At 45.7% G+C, this 18320-nt stretch overlaps 1 protein-coding gene across 1 annotated transcript; it reads left to right on the top strand.

Annotated features, from left to right (window-relative positions):
- Positions 1-93: 93 nt before the first annotated feature.
- LOC123191528 (MEIOTIC F-BOX protein MOF-like) lies at positions 94-3141 on the top strand. Its single transcript, XM_044604231.1, has 3 exons — positions 94-118; positions 699-1948; positions 2991-3141. The coding sequence occupies exons 1-2, from the start codon at positions 94-96 to the stop codon at positions 1946-1948; spliced, it is 1275 nt and encodes a 424-aa protein (XP_044460166.1). The 3' UTR covers positions 2991-3141.
- The last annotated feature ends 15179 nt before the right edge of the window (positions 3142-18320 follow it).

Genomic DNA, 18320 nt, shown 5'->3' with positions numbered 1-18320 from the left:
CCGCCCTTTGTTCATCTTTGCCCCATCGCTTGTGGTCGCATAGAGTGGGTTTGGCTTGACCAAATCACCAAACAAGTGAGCTGGAGTGGTTTTATGGCTTGTGCTGGTAGATGGGGATGTAAGAGCAACTCTAGCAGAGTCGCCATATTGTGCATCACGCGGCATTCATTTCTGCTGGGCTGTTGTTGACACCGAGTCAAAATACTCAAGGGCGGCGGGTAGGTGGGCACGACTGGCGACTGATTCAGCTTCACGGTGTGTGTCATCCTCGATCCATTCAAAGTAGCCCCACACTCTCTCTCAGAACTCTCTCGGCACGGGCCTCTCAGTTCTTACTGGGAAGAGCACGACCGCACCAACATGGTCGATGAGGTTGAGTGTGGCGGCGGGGACTAATGAGGGTTGAGAGGGGGCGAGGTGTCGGCCGGTGAAGGGGGGCAGATAAGGTGAGTGTGTCAGCGATGAGGAGGGGGGGTGGTTGAATATAGTGTTTCTCTGTAACGCTAATCCCATTGACTTTGAGTGTACGCCATCCCACTCCGCAACTCACTCCGAAGCATCCGCCACCAGAAAACTGAGAAAGCGGCAACAAACTCCGCCCATTTCACCGAGTTTCTCTCCGTAAGTTCCCTTTCCTCCCCCCGATCTCGTCTCCGTATGCATCTCCCCCGCAGAGATTTCAAAATCCTGACTGACAGGGCTGCGCCGGGGCGACCCGAAACCCTACGTGCATGCCTTCTGCTCGACGAAATGCGCCGGAGCACCACCCAGCGCCTGGGGCCGCGGCCCGGCCGCCGTCAAGCCCGACCGCCTCAGCGCCCTCCCGGACACGCTCCTGCACAACATCATGTCGTCCCTCAAGGCGTGGGAGGCGGTCCGCACCTGCGTGCTCGCGCGCCGGTGGCGCCACCTCTGGGCTTCCTCGCCCTGCGTCGACCTCCGCGTGCGCCACTCCTCCGACCGCGACGCCGACCCGCCGGGGGAGTTCCGCCACTTCGTGCAGCGCCTCTTCCTCCTCCGCGACGCGTCGGCGCCCGTGGGCACGCTCCACCTGCGGTCCGGCGACGAGGACGCCGGCTACGACGAGGACGACGCCAGCGCGTGGATCAGGGCCGCCATCAACCGCAACGCGCGGGTCATCCATCTCGCTGGGCATCGCTCGGAGATTGCATCGTTGGAACGCGTGCAGTTCGTCTCGTGCCACCTCAAGGTGCTGAAGCTGTCGTATGCCAGGCTCGACGGCCAGATCCTCAAGCAGCTCTCTTCCAGCTGGACGTCTTTGGAGGAGCTGGATCTCAAGGATTGCCTGGTGACTGCTGCCGGGATTGTGTCTGCCTCTTTGAAGACTTTGATCATGCTCAAGTGCAAGATCAACTGCGCCTTCTCCATTGCTGCTCCGAACCTCCTACTTCTGCGCCTCACCACGCCTTACGTCCGAGTCCCATCGTTCAACAACTTGGGGTCACTTGTCACCGGCACTATCATACTTGATGACTCTTTCTTGGGTGATGACTTTGAACACATCAGTGATGAAGATGACTGTGATGGAACTACTGATGATGATGGGGATGATAGCGATGATAATGATTGGACAGATACCTCTAAGATTCATGATGATGACTCTTCCTTGGGTGATGATTTTGAATATGATCATTTTATAAGATTTGGATATGGAGATACTTTTGCTGAAGAAAGTTACACGCAGGGTCGTTACAAGGATAATTTTGATTATGGTAGTGATATCGATAGCGATGACAATACCTATGAATACGGTGAGATTGCAAATGATGCAAAGCATGGCTACAAAGGTAAAGGCCAGATTTCCAGTAATGATGGTAACTATGGTGGAAACAGAGAATGCAATGGTAGGAAGATTTTAGGTGGACGCCATATTCTCGAGTCTCTTTCAAGTGCTAGGACTTTCGAGTTGTTGACTGATGCGGGATAGGTATATATAGCTGTCACCACCTTTTACTGGTCTCTCTATCTTTGAGTAAGAAAACTTCCTTGATATAGCCATCATTGTTTTTTTAACAGCCTTTTCTGATGTTTGCCAAAGAAATTTATGTTGCTCCCAATAGAACACACATATGTCCAATGAGCACATTTCTTCTTACATAAGTAGCAACACCTTCTTAGAAAGGCGCAGTTGACTGGGAGAAGAGTTCAGATCAAGAAATTTGTACTAGCTCATTTCATCATCAAATAGTACTTTGTAGGTGAAATCAATAAGATATGGAAGTATGCAGCTTCAACAACAACAAACAACAACAACAACAAAGCCTTTAGTCCCAAACAAGTTGGGGTAGGCTAGAGGTGAAACCCATAAGATCTCGCAACCAACTCATGGCTCTGGCACATGGATAGCAAGCTTCCACGCACCCCTGTCCATAGCTAGCTCTTTGTCGATACTTCAATCCTTCAGGTCTCTCTTAACGGACTCCTCCCATGTCAAAATCGGTCGACCCCGCCCTCTCTTGACATTCTCCGCACGCTTTAGCCGTCCGCTATGCACTTGGGTTTCATCTCCATAAGAGTGGCTGAGTTTTTACGTTGGCTCGCCAAGCCTATCACAACCCTCCTCCTTTACCCGGGCTTGGGACCGGCTATGTTGAGACAACATAGGCGGAGTTAGTATGCAACTTCAAGAGAGCCTTATTTATTATTTCAGATTATTTTTTATATTCTTGTAGTATTGTATCTTTTTAAATGATTACAGTTTAAATCGTCGTGTAATTAACTATTTTGAGTCTGCATACCAGTATAACGGCAATGTCCCATCACATTATAGAAAAAATGATGGATCATATTTTTACCAATAGGCGCTAATCATGGTAACACCTTACTATATGTCTTAATTTCTTTTTCATGGTGAGTATGTTTATTTTCTTCTCTGCATATTAAATAAACCTCTTGTATTCAGTATATAAAATATAAAATTGATTCAAATTACTATGTTTATTTGCTGAACACTCATTTTATGTGTGTAGGTGGTTCTGAGTAGGGAACTGGAAATGTGTCCAAGTTTTGGCAACCTGAAGACCCTGTCCCTTGGCGAATGGTGTATGGCTACAGACTTTGATACACTAATTTTCTTGCTGCAGCACTCACCTAATATACAGAAGCTCTTTCTCCAACTTAAAATTATATGTGTAATTACATATTTGGGGCTTATGCTTACTTGATTATTTTTTAGTTTTGAGTACCTGAACACATGTTTAACAACAACTTTCTTGATCTGCAAAAGAACTTCAATACTACTCCCTCCGTTCCAAAATAGATGACTCAACTTTGTACTAAATTTAGTACAAAGTTGAGTCATCTATTTTGGAACGGAGGGAGTAGAAAGGTATCAGAAACAGGTATCAAACTACAGAGAAGATCATTTACTTGCAAAGACCTAGGAATGGTAAAGATCAACTGCTCAAAGGATGATGGGAGAGTCCACAAGTTGGCAAATTTGTTCAGGGCAAATGGTAATACCCCTCGAGAAGATATACGTCCGCCGGAGTGGGAGTGCTTGTGAGTCATACCTTCTCTTCAGATAACATTTCGTATTTATTTGTGTTATCAGTATTATTACTTGCTTGTGTGTTTCTGTGCTATTGGCTGACGGATGTAAGCTGCATATTGTCTTGTTCCACCTTCCCTAAAAAGCTACATGTTTTTATGTGCATATAATCTTCTTGATGTCTTGTCACCATTCTGTTAAATTGAAAGTATATTTGTTAACTTAAATATGTTTCTTCTGTGCATGATCCTAAACTACACACTTATCATCTCCCTGATAATTCTACCAGATCTCCGTAGCCAGAAGTAGATGAAAGAATTCGCCAGGCGTGAACTGGAGTTTTGGGGGATGTAACATCCAGCAGCCTCATTTGCTTTCAGATAAGAAATCCTGTACCATGGTCTCCACGAAGCACTGATCGTGCTCTCAAAGCTGCGCCGTATTTCTTGATGCCCTCTTTTTTTTCAGTAACATGCATGGCTGATGTTTATGGCCATCAATCATTGGAATGTTCTTCCCCGTATGATGAGTCGAGACTTTAATTTTTTTTTTAAACCAGTAGTAGGTCTAGGCTCAACCGCTCAAGTACATTTTTGCTTTGTTCCTGTAACGGATATGAATGATCCTCGTTTGAGTGTTTTAGACTAGTGCGTCTCACGAGTTTGCCATGCAACCATGTCGTTTCTACGATGACAAATGTTGATCCTTATATAGGCGGCTTTAGTGCCGTGCAAATCCAGATATTATATACTAGTAGTAGAAGGAGCTGACCATTGTTTGACATAAAGACCATTGTCAAACTAGGTGCATATTGCCAACTCGTTCTTAGACGTACAGTAACAGGCAAGATGCGGCAGCATCAACTGAATGCAGTGCTGGTAATACCGGCAAGTAAAATCCACAAACACTTAGGGCTCACATTTGGTTGTTGAGTAGGAAAAAAACCGGGAAAATAAACCCTTAGGGAAGATTCTCCTGTGCACATGAGATCTCTTCCACCACGTGGGAGAAGTTCCCACTGCCCTGGGTGCCAAAATGGCAACAAGGGGAGCTCCTTCCCACACTAATGCCTTTTGTATTCCAAGGCAAATTAAAATAAGGCATACTCCCTCCGTTCGCGAATAAGTGTACTTTTAGCTTTTGTCCAAGGTCAAAGTTTTAAAACTTTGACCAACTTTATAGGGAAAATTACTAGCATTTATGACACTAAATTAATTTCACTAGATTCATTTTAAAATGTACTTTCATAATATACCAATTTAATGTGATATATGTAATTTCTCTTTGTATATAGTTGGTCAATTTCAAAACTTTGACTTAAGACAAAACCTAGAAGTACACTTATTCACGGACGGAGGGAGTATGTCTACGGGGAGCTCTTAGCTAGTTCATTGTGACTTATTATCATAATTATTTTGCTACTCTATCTATTATGTTGTCATCAATGCCAAAAGGGAGAGGTCAAAAGGGCATTTGTGCCCTTAATTGTTTTTTGTGCTAATGACAACATAACTTGCTGTTCTAACCACATGCTTGAGTCTATAAATAGTGCTGCCACATCATGGGAGAATGCATCGATGGTTAGATATGCTCCTCAATTTGAAAAAGGTAAAAGAAGAATTTTGCTAGTGTCTTTACTTCTTAATATTTTAGTCCATAATAGGGCAACCACACTATCAAGAGGGGGTTCAGCATGAAGGTATTCTGTGAATCGACTACACGTACACCAAATATATGTACCTAAGTCATACAAAAATGTGCGAGGAGAGGTCCTCTAAATCTACTAGGGTACACATTTTTTTGAAAACCCTAGAATCTTAGGGGTAGCCAGGAACTTCTGAGGCAAGGTTCAGGAAGCTTTCGGGGCGTTGAGAGAGATTGCACAAACTGCGCAATGTCTCTAGAAACCTCAGAACCTGCCAGGAACTTCTGAGGCAAGGTTCAGGCAGCTTTCGGGGCGTTGAGAGAGATTGCACAAACTGTGCAATGTCTCTAGAAACCTCAGAACCTGCCTGAAACTTCTAGTGGTCAGAACTTCCAGAACTACCTGGAACTTCCAGGGCTAAAAGAATATGTGAAAATCGGTTGGATTTCCGGTGACCTTATAAATAGTCTTTTTCTTCTCCAAGAAGGTGATGATTCCATTTCTCTCACTTCCATTTTTAGAACTTGATTTCTAGGAGATCACCCCCTAGCCACCCAAAGCTCTTGATCTTTTGAGGAGTGAAGGAGTAGTGCTCCACCTACACATTCACCAAAGCAAAGGTGATTCCTCCTTGTTTTCATGGTGAATCTTGTTACTCTCGGAGGTTGAAGACTCCTAGGTGATAGGAATGCTCTGGTGAGGAACCAAATTGTGATTTACCCTGAAAAGTTTGTGAAGGTTTGGAGCCGCCTAAAGGTCTACGGTCTACCACTAGTGGTTGGGCATCACATTTGTTGTGATATCTCAAGGAGAATAGGGGTGAGCCTTCATGGTAACACCCAACCCTCCAACGGTGACTAGTTTCCCTCCAAGGAAGTGAACATTAAGATACATCCTCATCTCCAGAGTTTGGTTATTCCTAACCCTAGCTCCTTACTTGTGGTTACTTTTTCCTTGTCCTTGCGGTCGAGATATTGTATTACGTTGTTTAATTTGTATAATTATTGCTATCATCTTTGCTAGAAACTTGACTCACCTTTGCAATTGTTAGGCGTACATTGATATTCCCCATTTTCCTAAACTTGCTAATTAACAAGTAAATTTTGAATTTTTTTCTATTCACCCCCTCTCTAGGTCCATGTCGATCTTTTCAGATGACATTCCTCAGATTTTCTCAGACTTGATCTTTGTCGTGGGTTTGTCACGGCAGATGTCCTTGTGAAAGGACTTAGTCGTGGAGCCATCGCAATGGGTTAGCTTAAAGGGGTTAAACCGGACACGGGGACACGAGGAGTTTATACTAGTTCGGCCCCTTCGATGAAGGTAAAAGCCTACGTCTAGTTGTGATTGGTATTGCTAGGGTTTCGACGGCCAGGGAGCGAATCCGCTTTGTCTGGCTCTCGAGTTTGTTGTCTGTCATCCCTAATCTGCTGCAGGGTCGTCCCTTTATATACATAGGTTGATGCCCGCCGGTTTACAGAGTCCCGAAGCCGGATCATAAACGTGTCCGGTTTGGTCTCTATCCTTCCTATCTTACAATGCAAGTTACATAACAAGGTCGGTTTACATCTACAGGCCTTAACTCGCCTCTGGGCCTTGGGCCTTCATAAAGCGCCATCATTCTTATGTCTTCATGGGCTTCTAATCTTCATAAGGCTAATCCGGCTACCCCTGGCCGGTTTACGTCCAGTAGTAATATCCCCAACATTAGGCCCCAGATTGGTTTGAACTTGTTCATGTCAATCTTCAATACTTAGAAAAATTCCTCCCTTGCATCTTCAACTTGATCTTTTAAACCGCCGTGACGTCATACTTCAGGATCATGATAAACCGCCCTGACGTCATCTATCCGTTGAAGCTGAAGATTACCTTCATTAATGCATATCCAGTCATCGAAGCGACACCATTATTAACTATCCGTTTTTGACCTCCTCGATTCCTGCACTTGTCGCCTTATCGCTCACCTTATAAATAGGGCCACGGGTCCTTATCATTTTTTCCCTCGTCTCGTTCGCTTCTTCTTCCTCCTCGCGACACCTCCGCACCTGAGCGCCGCCGCCATCGTCAAGCCTCGCCTCTGCCTCACCATTGGCCGCTGCATCAACCTGTTCGTACCAGAGTTCCGCAGCACACCTCTGCTGCTTCCGTGGCCACAGTAAGTCCTTTCCTCCTTCCTTAGATTCATTAGGGTTTCCCTGTTCTTCGTAGTTCTCTGAAGTTCATCGGTGCTTCGGTGCTGTTCTTCCCTGTTCCTCCTTAATCTATGGATGGACACTTCACGCCTGACGTATCCCTTGCCGTGGCTAATCTTCTGTTACCACCACAAACCCTTATGCGCAAAAACTTATCTAGTCCTTCATAAACTATTTCGGGTCCTACCCTTTTTAGGTCAAAATATTTTTGCCTTTCTGTCTTCGGTAGATCCAAAATTCCCATGTGATCCTGTGAAACTTGTTTTTCCTTACTTAGCCCTTTTCGCCTTAGATCTGTATCCTATGTACTACGTAGGCGGTTTACCTTTGCAAAAACAATCTATCTCATACCATTAGTCCCCTAGTAAACCGGCAAACCTTCTTTATGTTGATTGCAATAGTCCGGTTTAACAACACATGTATGCCCTTGATATGACTTTGCCATTCACTGTTGTATTTGTCTCCGGTTTATGCAATTTCACATACATGTATATCTTTTATTCCACTACATCTTGTATACCACCGTGAATGATCTGTAAACCGTCATTTCTTTTCCAGCTTTTTGTTTCACAATGGCCAAACAGTTTGCCGCTTGCAATTGGGCTCGTTCCCGGGTCACCGAGGAACAGTTGAACGGGATGGTCAGCATTGGCACCTTGCCTAAGAAAATTGAAATTCGATGGCGAGTTCCAGGAACAGAAAATCCTCCAACCCCAAGGCAGGGCGAGGTTGTGGTCTTTGTCGACCACATAGGCCATGGTTTCAAACCGCCAGGGTCAAAGTTCTACCGAGATGTGCTTGCCAGTTTCCAACTCCATCCTCAAGATATCGGACCCAACTCGGTGTCCAATCTATGCAACTTCCAGGTCTTCTGTGAAGTGTATTTACAAGAAGAACCGCCTGCTGAACTGTTCCGGGACCTCTTTCATCTAAACCGGCGCACATAATTTGTAAATGGTCCCAACACTGAACTTGGCGGTGTTTCTATTCAAAAGCAGAAGGAAGTTGAATTCCCTCATGCCAAACTGCACAGCCATCCTAAGGAATGGAACCAGACTTGGTTTTACTGCAGAGATACTTCTCCTGAAGATGAAAATTCCCTTCCAGGCTATCGTGATCACCGGCTTTCCAACACCCATCCAATGCTGCAATGCTTAAGTTCTGCAGAACGGGCCAAGTATGCCCCTCAACTCGCTAAACTCCGGGCTTTTATGTCCATTGGTTTAACAGGTGTTGATTTCGTGCGCTGTTGGATATCTTGGAGCATCCTGCCGCTAAGCCGGCGCCCCGGTTTAATGTGTGAGTACACCGGTGATGTTGAAGACCCTCAACGCCATATCAACATTCAGGTGACCGACGAAGAAGTCACTGAAAGCGTAAAGAAATTTTTGAATGAATCGGAATCAGTCTGTAGTCAAACCGGCTTAAACCCCTTCTATACCAAGAACAAACCGCCTGTTGTAAGCACTATACTTCCTTTTCATCTTTGATGTCTTTAACTTGTTCAACTTGTAATCCTTCTTCTGTTTATGTATGAATAGGGTGATGATCCCTTCTGGAAACGGAAATCCGTAGATAAAGCAGTAAAGCCAACCAGGGATAAAGCGGTCAAACCATCTCGTCCCAAAACCAAAGCCGTCAAGCGGATCTCAAAGCGGAAAATGGCTGACCGGATCAACATGGAACTTGAGGACGATGCTGATGATCCGGAAGTTGAGGTAGAACTTGACTCACTTGGCTCACTTTTCATGCACCTCATTAACAATGATCTTTATCAGGAGGACGTAGAAGGCAGCCAAGCTGATGATGTAGAGGTAATTACCCTTTCCTCCGGTTCAGACTCTATGCCAACACAAAAAAACCCGTCAAGCAGTCCGGAAAGTAAGCTTTTCTCATCCTCTTGCTTACTTGGACCCAACATTTATTTTGAAGACACAGCAGCATGAAGCTCGCCGGACAACCCGGCACAGTGGCCAACGGGTCACTTCGGCCGATTTACCTGATACTCCGGCTCGGAAGCGCCAGTTTGAGGTCTCTTCCACTTCTGGCCATTCTTATCCCAAGGCAGGTTATTTCAGACAACCTATTAATCTGTCCGATTCAAATTATTAGGTGACACCTCCCTCATCCTCTGGCGAGTCGACAGCAACCCAACTCCCTCCTCTAAAAACTGTGGCTGGGTAAGTTTTCAAACTCCTTCTTCCAATGCGTTACAAATCTTGAATAAGATGCTAACCCTCTTTTAATTTATTTGCAGAGCCAAAGCCAGACCCAGCAAGAAAGCTCGGGTCAACAATCCATCAAAAAACCAGGCAGTTTTTGAAGAAGAGCAGAGAGGTGAGCCGGACCAAACTCGTGAACCGGAGGGTCCTCATCCTGAAGCCGCCTCTGATGAACCGCCCCTTCAAGATCGGAATACTGATGAACCACCAGAAGCTGACCCTGCCGTGACTGACGCTGAACCGGCAGCTCCAAACCGGGCTAGTCCAACGAGAGATACTGAAACTCCGTCATCACCCGCAAAACCACTGAAGGCCAAGGAGATGATGTTATCATTACTGGTATGGGCCACAGCTCTCCGGGCCATCCCGTAGTCTTGGCCCAACATAGTGCCAAAGAAGAGCGTGCTGCTAGGGAAAAGGGCAAATGGAGTACTGACTTATCAAGTTATGCCCATCTCAACGCTGCAGAGCTTCACTCCGGTTTCTTAAACCGTCTGCACTCAAACCGTGACTATGAAGCCGGTTTAGTGAATTTGATGAAGGAACGCTAAGAGGTATTTTTATCTCCCTTTATTTCTTGATTCCAAAGTTGATATGCCAGCCCAAGTAGCCCCCAAGGGCCGTTTTATGATGTTAATCGTGAACCGGGTCTTTGTAATACTTTAAGTCTCTCCCATTGACCCTCAAAATGTTAGGTCCTTCGTGAAAACCAAGGCCGATACTTTACCAATGTAATGATATAGCCCCCAAAGGCCGGTTTAGCTTTGCAAGGTAATCCGAGTTTTAATCAATGCGTCTGTTTTGAACAGATGTACATTAGCCCCCAAGTGTCAAGGATAATGCTTGCATTGTTCTGGAGACTTTAGAAAAGATGTAGTGAATCAGAGCAAATAGGCATTAGCCCCCAAGTACGAAGTGCATAACTTGTTATACGCTTTGTACTTTAGAAAATATATATCCTGTTGTTTGACATTTCTTCATTGTTGTAGGACGAACTAAGCAATAGAGATGCCCGTACCGCTGATTTGCAAGAGAATGCGAAGTCCCAACAAGCAGAAGCTGCGAAAGCTAAAGAGGAGCTGACCAAAGCCCTGACAGCAATGGAAAAGCTGAAAGAGTCTTTTAATAAAGATCGTGCTGACTGGGAAACCGAGAAAGCCGGTTTAACCAAAAAAGCTGAAGACGCTGAAGCAGCCCTGAAACCAGTTGTAGATGAACTAGCTGGTTTGAAACGGCAAATCAATGCCATGACTTCCGCTGTCTTTGGTAAGTATCTCCTTGTGCAGTTTATCCAATTCACTGAATCTTATCATTGATCAGAACATTGATTTGAAACCGTCACAGGCACTCGTATTGCTCATCTGGGCACAGATATGCGGATGAAGCTTAAAGCGGCATATACTTTGATTGAACAGTTGTACTCTGGGTCCCAGCGGGCTATTTGTACTGCAGCTTACAATAAACCGGCACCATCATTGATAAAGGAGACTCTTGAGAAGCTGGCCATGTTACCAGCCCGGATTACCGAACTGAAGAAGGCAGTTGCAAGAGCAGGCGCATTAACCGAACTAATCAGAGCCAAGGCATGGATCCCTGATCTTGAAGCCGAGGACATTATTAAAGGATATCTAGGTGTAAAGGAGGATGGTTCAAACTTCAACAATGATGACCTCCGAAGGCTGACCAAAGAAATGCGGCCAATAGCCAGCAAACTGGCAGAGGACACAGACTTGTCTCATTTCCAACCGGCTTATGACGCTGAAGGGAAGAGACAGCCTACCGAAATCCATGAAGCCGAAGAACTTGTGCTTCCAATCTGTAAGCATACCTTTGCTCCTAATATTAACCCCTCCAGCCTTATCCATGAAGAAGTCATGTTTCAAGTTTTAGCTGGAATCGATTGGTCAACGGTTGATTTCCAACGTCTGGGAGGGATGAAGAAGAAGTGGTCGCACCAACTGACCCGCAACCGTCAAACCATCCAGACGAAGCATCTTAAACCGGCAGCCGGTTTACCAGTTATTGCGTGCCAATGTTTAAAAACAACTATTCAATTGGAGCCGTTTGAAAGCTTCATGTAATAGGATAGCAAAAACTCCTTTAGTTGTCATGCCATCGAGCATGTTTTGTGACGCTTTGATGATGTGAAAACTTGCTCTACCTTTTGGGATCGATTTATGCTTAACCCAGAAGGAGTTGTGTTCCTGGATACAAGAACTTGAAAAGTGTCCTAGCGGTTTACCACTGGACGGGTTATGATGCTCAACAAATATACAATACTTAGATGAATGAGCAAAGTTTTTGTATAAAAAGTAATATGTGCAACATACCTCATTGATTGACCAACTGCTTGTATGGTAAGGGTGCTAACACCAACCTGGAGTGTTGATAACTTCGTCCTTATTTTGCCGGATTATGATAATAAACCGTACCAGGATATAAGAATCACCGGGTTTTCTTTATAGCACTGGTGATTTAGTCAAACCAGACCGGGGGTAAAGAACGCCGGTTTGTAACTGATCATGTACTGACAACTTGTAGTTGAGAGCCAAGCCGGGTCAAGGACGCCGGTTTATCATAAGACATTATGAACCTCAATAAAGTCAAAAAACTTAGCAAATAAGATTCAAAAAATAAATATGCAAGGCTTTTTACGAGCTGCCAGGCTCCAAATCAAGGCTTTTCATGGGCTGCCAGGCCTCTGAGTTAAACCATTTAACAAAGCCTTTTAAGATGGGCCTCCAATTAACCAATCGTCGTTTTAACTTTGACAAGTTCAGGGTCTATATAAGATTGACTTGTCAAACGTTCGGCGGGTCATACCAGGATTCCCTGGATAGGAGTGGCTTACTTGATGAAGGCAGGTTAACCCAGGGTTTTAGGTGAATACACCAGGCTTCCAAGCCGTGGCTTGATAGCCAATTACAAGGGTCCTTTCAAACTCTTTGTTGCTTTGCACAAAGAGCCCCCAAGTAACTTTGTGAGATGTGCTTAGTGGGTGCCCATGTTTGAGTTTGTGCTTTGTGCAACACTCTCTTTGGCCCCACGTAATTTCCTTTGTGGCTAAACGCCTATCAAGAGGTGTAGCTATGGTGTGATAACAACCAAGCCCCCTAATGATATCCCTTTGTGGTTTCAAACCAATCAAGAGGTGTAGCTATGGTTCAGATATGACCAAGCCCCCTAGTGATTTTATTTATATCCGTGTGGCTGCAGAGATCGGTTTAACAGAAGAAAACTCCGCTTTGTCAGTAGAAACTCTTGTAAGCACACACATGATGTAAAAAGAACAGAGACCCTGTTTTAATGGAGGCCCTGGTTTATTATATAATATATATACATCGTCATAAATATGTACATATGAAGAGCCTATGGCTCAAGTATAGTAAGGCCGAAGAAGAGCTATGTTCCACGGCCGCTTGGTCTCCTCCTTCGATTTACGTGAGTCTTTGTGCTCTCGAACATCAACGAGGTAGTATGACCCGTTGTGCAGATTCTTGTTGACCACAAAAGGTCCTTCCCAAGGTGGGGATAATTTGTGCATATCAGTTTGATCCTGGATGAGCCGGAGCACCAAATCGCCCTCTTGAAAGGTTCTGGTCTTAACCCGGCGGCTATGATAACGTCGGAGATCCTGTTGATAAATCGCCGAACGTGCTGCTGCAAGATCACACTCCTCATCTAACAGGTCCAGAGAATCCTGACGTGTTGTCTCATTATCCGCTTCAACATAAGCTGCCACCCGGGGCGAGTCATGACGGATGTCACTAGGGAGAACCGCCTCCGCTCCATAAACCATGAAGAAAGGTGTGTAACCTGTCGATCTGTTAGGTGTGGTGTTGATGCTCCATAACACAGAAGGTAATTCCTCCCCCCAACAACCCGGTGTCCGCTTCAAAGGAACCATAAGCCGGGGTTTAATACCTCTCAAAATTTCTTGATTTGCCCTCTCCGCTTGACCATTAGATTGGGGGTGAGCCACTGATGCTATATCAAGCCGGATGTGCTCATGTTGGCAAAATTCCTCCATCTCTCCCTTTGACACATTAATACCATTATCAGTTATAATACTGTGTGGAAAGCCAAACCGGCATATCACATTTTTGATGAATTGAATCGCCGTGGCCGCATCACACTTACTGACTGGCTCTGCTTCCACCCATTTGGTGAATTTATCAACTGTCACTAATAAGTGGGTCTTTTTGTCCTTGGAGCGCTTAAAGTGTCCAACCATATCAAGCCCCCAAGTCACAATCGGCCATGTGATTGGAATCATCCTCAACTCCTGAGCCGTAATGTGAGCACGGCGTGCGAATTTTTGGCAACCGTCACATCTCTTGACTAAATCCTCCGCATCAGCATGAGCTGTTAGCCAGTAAAAACCGTGGCGAAAAGCTTCATCCACCAAGGACTTTGAACCGGCATGGTGACCACAATCCCCTTCATGGATTTCTCGCAAAATCTCACAACCCTCCTGAGGAGAAACACAACACTGAATTGCCCCTGAAACGCTGTAACGATGCAATTCTCCGTTGAGTATAGTCATTGATTTGGAACGCTGGATTATCTGCCGGGCCGAGGTTTCATCCTCTGGTAACTCGCCCCGGTTCATGTAAGCCAGGTATGGGATTGTACAATCTGGTATAATATGCAAAGCGGCCACTGATTGATCCTCCGGGTCAGGAATAGCCAACTCATCTGTTGGTACTTTGACCGACGGATTATGCAGCACATCAAGAAAGACATTTGGTGGGACCGGTTTACGCTGAGAACCAAGGCGGCTTAAAGCGTCCGCCGCTTCATTCTTTCGCCGGTCTATATGGTCCACCTGATAACCCTTGAAGTGACCAGCCACTGTGTCCACCTCTCGTCGATATGCAGCCATGAGTGGGTCTTTAGAATCCCAAGTGCCAGACACCTGTTGAGCCACCAGATCTGAATCCCCAAAGCACTTGACCCGGCTTAAGTTCATTTCCTTAGCCATCCGTAGACCATGGAGCAAAGCCTCATACTCAGCTGCATTGTTAGTACAAGGGAACATTAAACGGAGGATATAACAAAACTTGTCACCTCTTGGTGAAGTTAGTATGACTCCATCCCCCGAGCCCTCCAACTGTTTGGATCCATCAAAGTGAATAGTTCAGTACGTATTATCTGGCTTCTCCTCTGGTGCCTGCAACTCCGTCCAATCATTGATGAAGTCCACGAGTTCTTGGGATTTGATCGCTGTGCGAGGTGTGTACTTGAGCCCGTGAGGTCCAAGCTCAATAGCCCATTTGGCAATTCGACCCTTTGCTTCTTTGTTTTGAATGATATCTCCCAGAGGGGCTGAACTGACCACTGTGATAGGATGACCCTGAAAATAGTGTTTAAGCTTCCGGCTTGCCATAAACACTCCATACACTAGCTTCTGCCAATGTGGATACCTCTGCTTTGACTCAATGAGCACCTCACTGATATAATAAACCGGCCGTTGAACCGGATATTCCTTGCCAGCTTCCTTGCGCTCCACTACAATGGCCACGCTAACAACTTGGGCATTAGCAGCCACATATAGCAATAACGGCTCCTTATCGATCGGTGCTACCAGCACAGACGGTTCAGCTAACTGCCTCTTCAGATCCTCAAACGCTTTATCAGCTGCCTCGCTCCAGACAAAATTATCTGTTTTCTTGAGCATCTGATATAAAGGGATAGCCTTCTCAACAAGATGACTGATAAACCGGCTCAAAGCCGCAATTCGGCCAGCCAGACGTTGAACGTCATTGATACACGCCGGTTTAGCCAAAGATGTAATTGCTGAAATTTTTTCCGGATTAGCCTCAATGCCTCTATTTGACACTAGAAAACCCAAGAGTTTGACTGCCGGTACACCAAAGACACACTTTTCCGGATTGAGCATCATCTTGTAAACCCGGAGGTTGTCAAAGGTTTCTCTCAAATCGTCTATTAATGTGTCCTCCTTCCTGGACTTTATCACAATATCATCCACATATGCATGAACATTGCGCCCAATCTGCTTATGAAGACAATTCTGAACACAGCGTTGATAAGTCGCCTGCGCACTCTTGAGCCGAAAGGGCATGGAGACATAGCAGAAGGCTCCAAAGGGAGTGATGAAAGTTGTCTTCTCTTGGTCCTTAACTGCCATTTTGATCTGATGATAACCAGAGTAAGCATCCTGAAAACACAAACGGTCACAACCCGCCGTACCATCAATGATCTGATCAATACAAGGGAGGGCAAAGGGCTCTGCAGGACAAGTTTTGTTCAAGTCTGTGTAATCTATGTAATCTACACACATACGTCAAGTGTCGTTTTTCTTAAGAACCAGCACGGGATTAGCCAACCACTCTGGGTGAAAGACTTCCACGATAAACCCTGCGGCCAACAACCGAGCTACCTCTTCACCGATAGCCTTACGCATTTCTTCATTGAAGCGGCGGAGAAACTGCTGGACCGGTTTAAACTTAGGATCAATTTTAAGTGTGTGCTCAGCAAGTTCCCTCGGTACACCTGGCATGTCAGAAGGTTTCCATGCAAAGATGTCCTGGTTCTCATGGATGAACTCGATGAGCGTGCTTTCCTATTTGGGATCCAGCTTAGCGCTGATGCTGAACTGCTTGGATGAATCACCAGGAACGAAATCAACCATCTTCGTATCTGTGGCCGATTTAAACTTCAACACCGGACCGTGTTCCGTAGTTGGCTTTTTCAAAGAAGTCATATCTGCTGGATCAACTTGGTCCTTATAAAACTTCAATTCCTCCGTGGCACAAACCGACTCAGCATAAGCCGCATCACCTTCCTCACATTTCAAACCGATCTTCCTGCTTCCGTGCACTGTGATGGTCCCCTTATGACCTGGCATTTTAAGCTGTAGATAAACATAACATGGCCTCGCCATGAACTTAGGATAAGCCGGTCGTCCGAACAAAGCGTGATACGGACTTTTGATTTTCACCACCTCAAAAGTCAATGTTTCTGACCTTGAATCATAGTCATCTCCAAAAGCCACCTCTAAGGCTATCTTGCCTACTGGATGCAGACTTGCCACGCACCACACCGTGAAAAACAGTGTTTGACAGTTTAAGACTCTTATCTGTCAACCCCATACGACGGAAGGTATCATAGTATAGAATGTTGATACTGCTTCCCCCATCCATGAGTACCTTCGTGAACTTATATCCCCCAACTTGAGGTGCCACCACTAGGGCCAAGTGACCCGGATTGTCAACCCAGGGTGGGTGATCCTCTCTACTCCATAAAATGGGTTGCTCAGACCAGCGCAAATATTGAGGCACTGCCGGTTCAACAGAGTTTACTGCCCTCTTGTGAAGCTTCTGATCACGCTTACACAAGCTAGTGGTGAAGACATGATATTGCCCACTATTTAGCTGCTTAGGATTGCTCTGATAACCCGACTGCTGCTGCTGCTGGTTCCCCTGATGCTTGTACCCTAGTTGCCTTGGTGCCCTTGATTGATGTGTCCGGTTTGATTGCCTTGAAATCCTGAACCGGAACTGCCACCTCCGTAACCCGACCCATGGAAACCACCTCCTAAACGGCCGGGCAGGCCATTATCATACTGGAACATATTGGAGTTCTTGAAATCTCGCATGATATAACAGTCCTTCCAAAGATGCAATGCTGGCTCCTCCTTTGATCCATGCTTTAGACAGGCCATTATCAATGCTTTGCACAGGGTTGATTTAACAGGCGCTCCAAATTGGGGCCTGAACCTCCGCCCCTCTAGGGTTGCTTGCCCTTACGGTGCTGGCCATTCTCCTGAGCATTGGTGTTAGCGACAAAGTCCAAGTTGTTGTTGGCCTTGCGCTTACGACTGTTCCCGTGGCCTGCCGGGTTATGCTGCTGACCCTTGGTGTTGCCGTTCTTTTTCCCTTTCCCCGGTTTGTCGTCCTCTAAGTCAGGGTCTTTGGTATTATCTGAATCGGCGTACTTAACCAAAGCGGCCATAAGCGTTGACATATCATTGCAGTGACGTTTGAGCCTTCCTAACTTCTGTTTGAGCGGCAGAAAATGGCAATTGCCCTCCAACGTTAGCACTGTGGTATCTGCATTGATACGATCCGATGAATGCAAAATCGCTGAGACCCGCTTGACCCAATGGGTCGTGGACTCCACCTCCTCTTGGACACAGGCGGCCAGATCCACAATTGACATGGGCTGCTTACAAGTATCTTTGAAGTTCTGGATAAACCGGTGCTTCAATTCAGCCCATGATCCAACAGAGTTAGTTGGTAAGCTTTTCAACCAAGTACGAGTTGTTCCTTCCAACATCATGGTGAAGTACTTAGCACATACCGCTTCATCCACATCGAGCATGTAACGCCCTCGATGCGGCTATATCTCCCACGTGTCGAAGCCCGACTTAGAGGCATAACCGCATTGAAAGCAATGTCGCAAGTGAGGTAATCTTCACACAACCCATGTAATACATAAGGGAAAGGGATACATAGTTGGCTTACAATAGCCACTTCACACAATACATGAATAAAGCATTACATCATCCAGATGTTGGGAAACATAGTAATTTCAAAATTTTCCTACGCACATGCAAGATCATGGTGATGCATAGCAACGAGAGAGGAGAGTGTTGTCTACGTACCCTCGTAGACCGAAAGCGGAAGCGATAGCACAACGCGGTTGATGTAGTCGTACGTCTTCATGATCCGACCGATCCAAGTACCGAACGCACGACACCTCCGAGTTCAACACACGTTCAACTC

Source organism: Triticum aestivum, chromosome 2A (assembly GCF_018294505.1).
Source record: "Triticum aestivum cultivar Chinese Spring chromosome 2A, IWGSC CS RefSeq v2.1, whole genome shotgun sequence".
Classification (NCBI taxonomy): domain Eukaryota; kingdom Viridiplantae; phylum Streptophyta; class Magnoliopsida; order Poales; family Poaceae; genus Triticum; species Triticum aestivum.
The sequence above is the reverse complement of the archived record's forward strand: the minus strand, read 5'-3'. Positions and strand labels throughout refer to the sequence as shown.

What these genes read in the sequence shown, in the direction of transcription:
- LOC123191528 (XM_044604231.1), top strand. Translation starts at nt 94, where the DNA reads ATGGCTTGTGCTGGTAGATGGGGAT. An exon ending in TTGTGCTGGTAGATGGGGAT is followed by an intron (nt 119 to 698) that starts GTAAGAGCAACT and finishes CCTGACTGACAG; the next exon opens with GGCTGCGCCGGGGCGACCCG.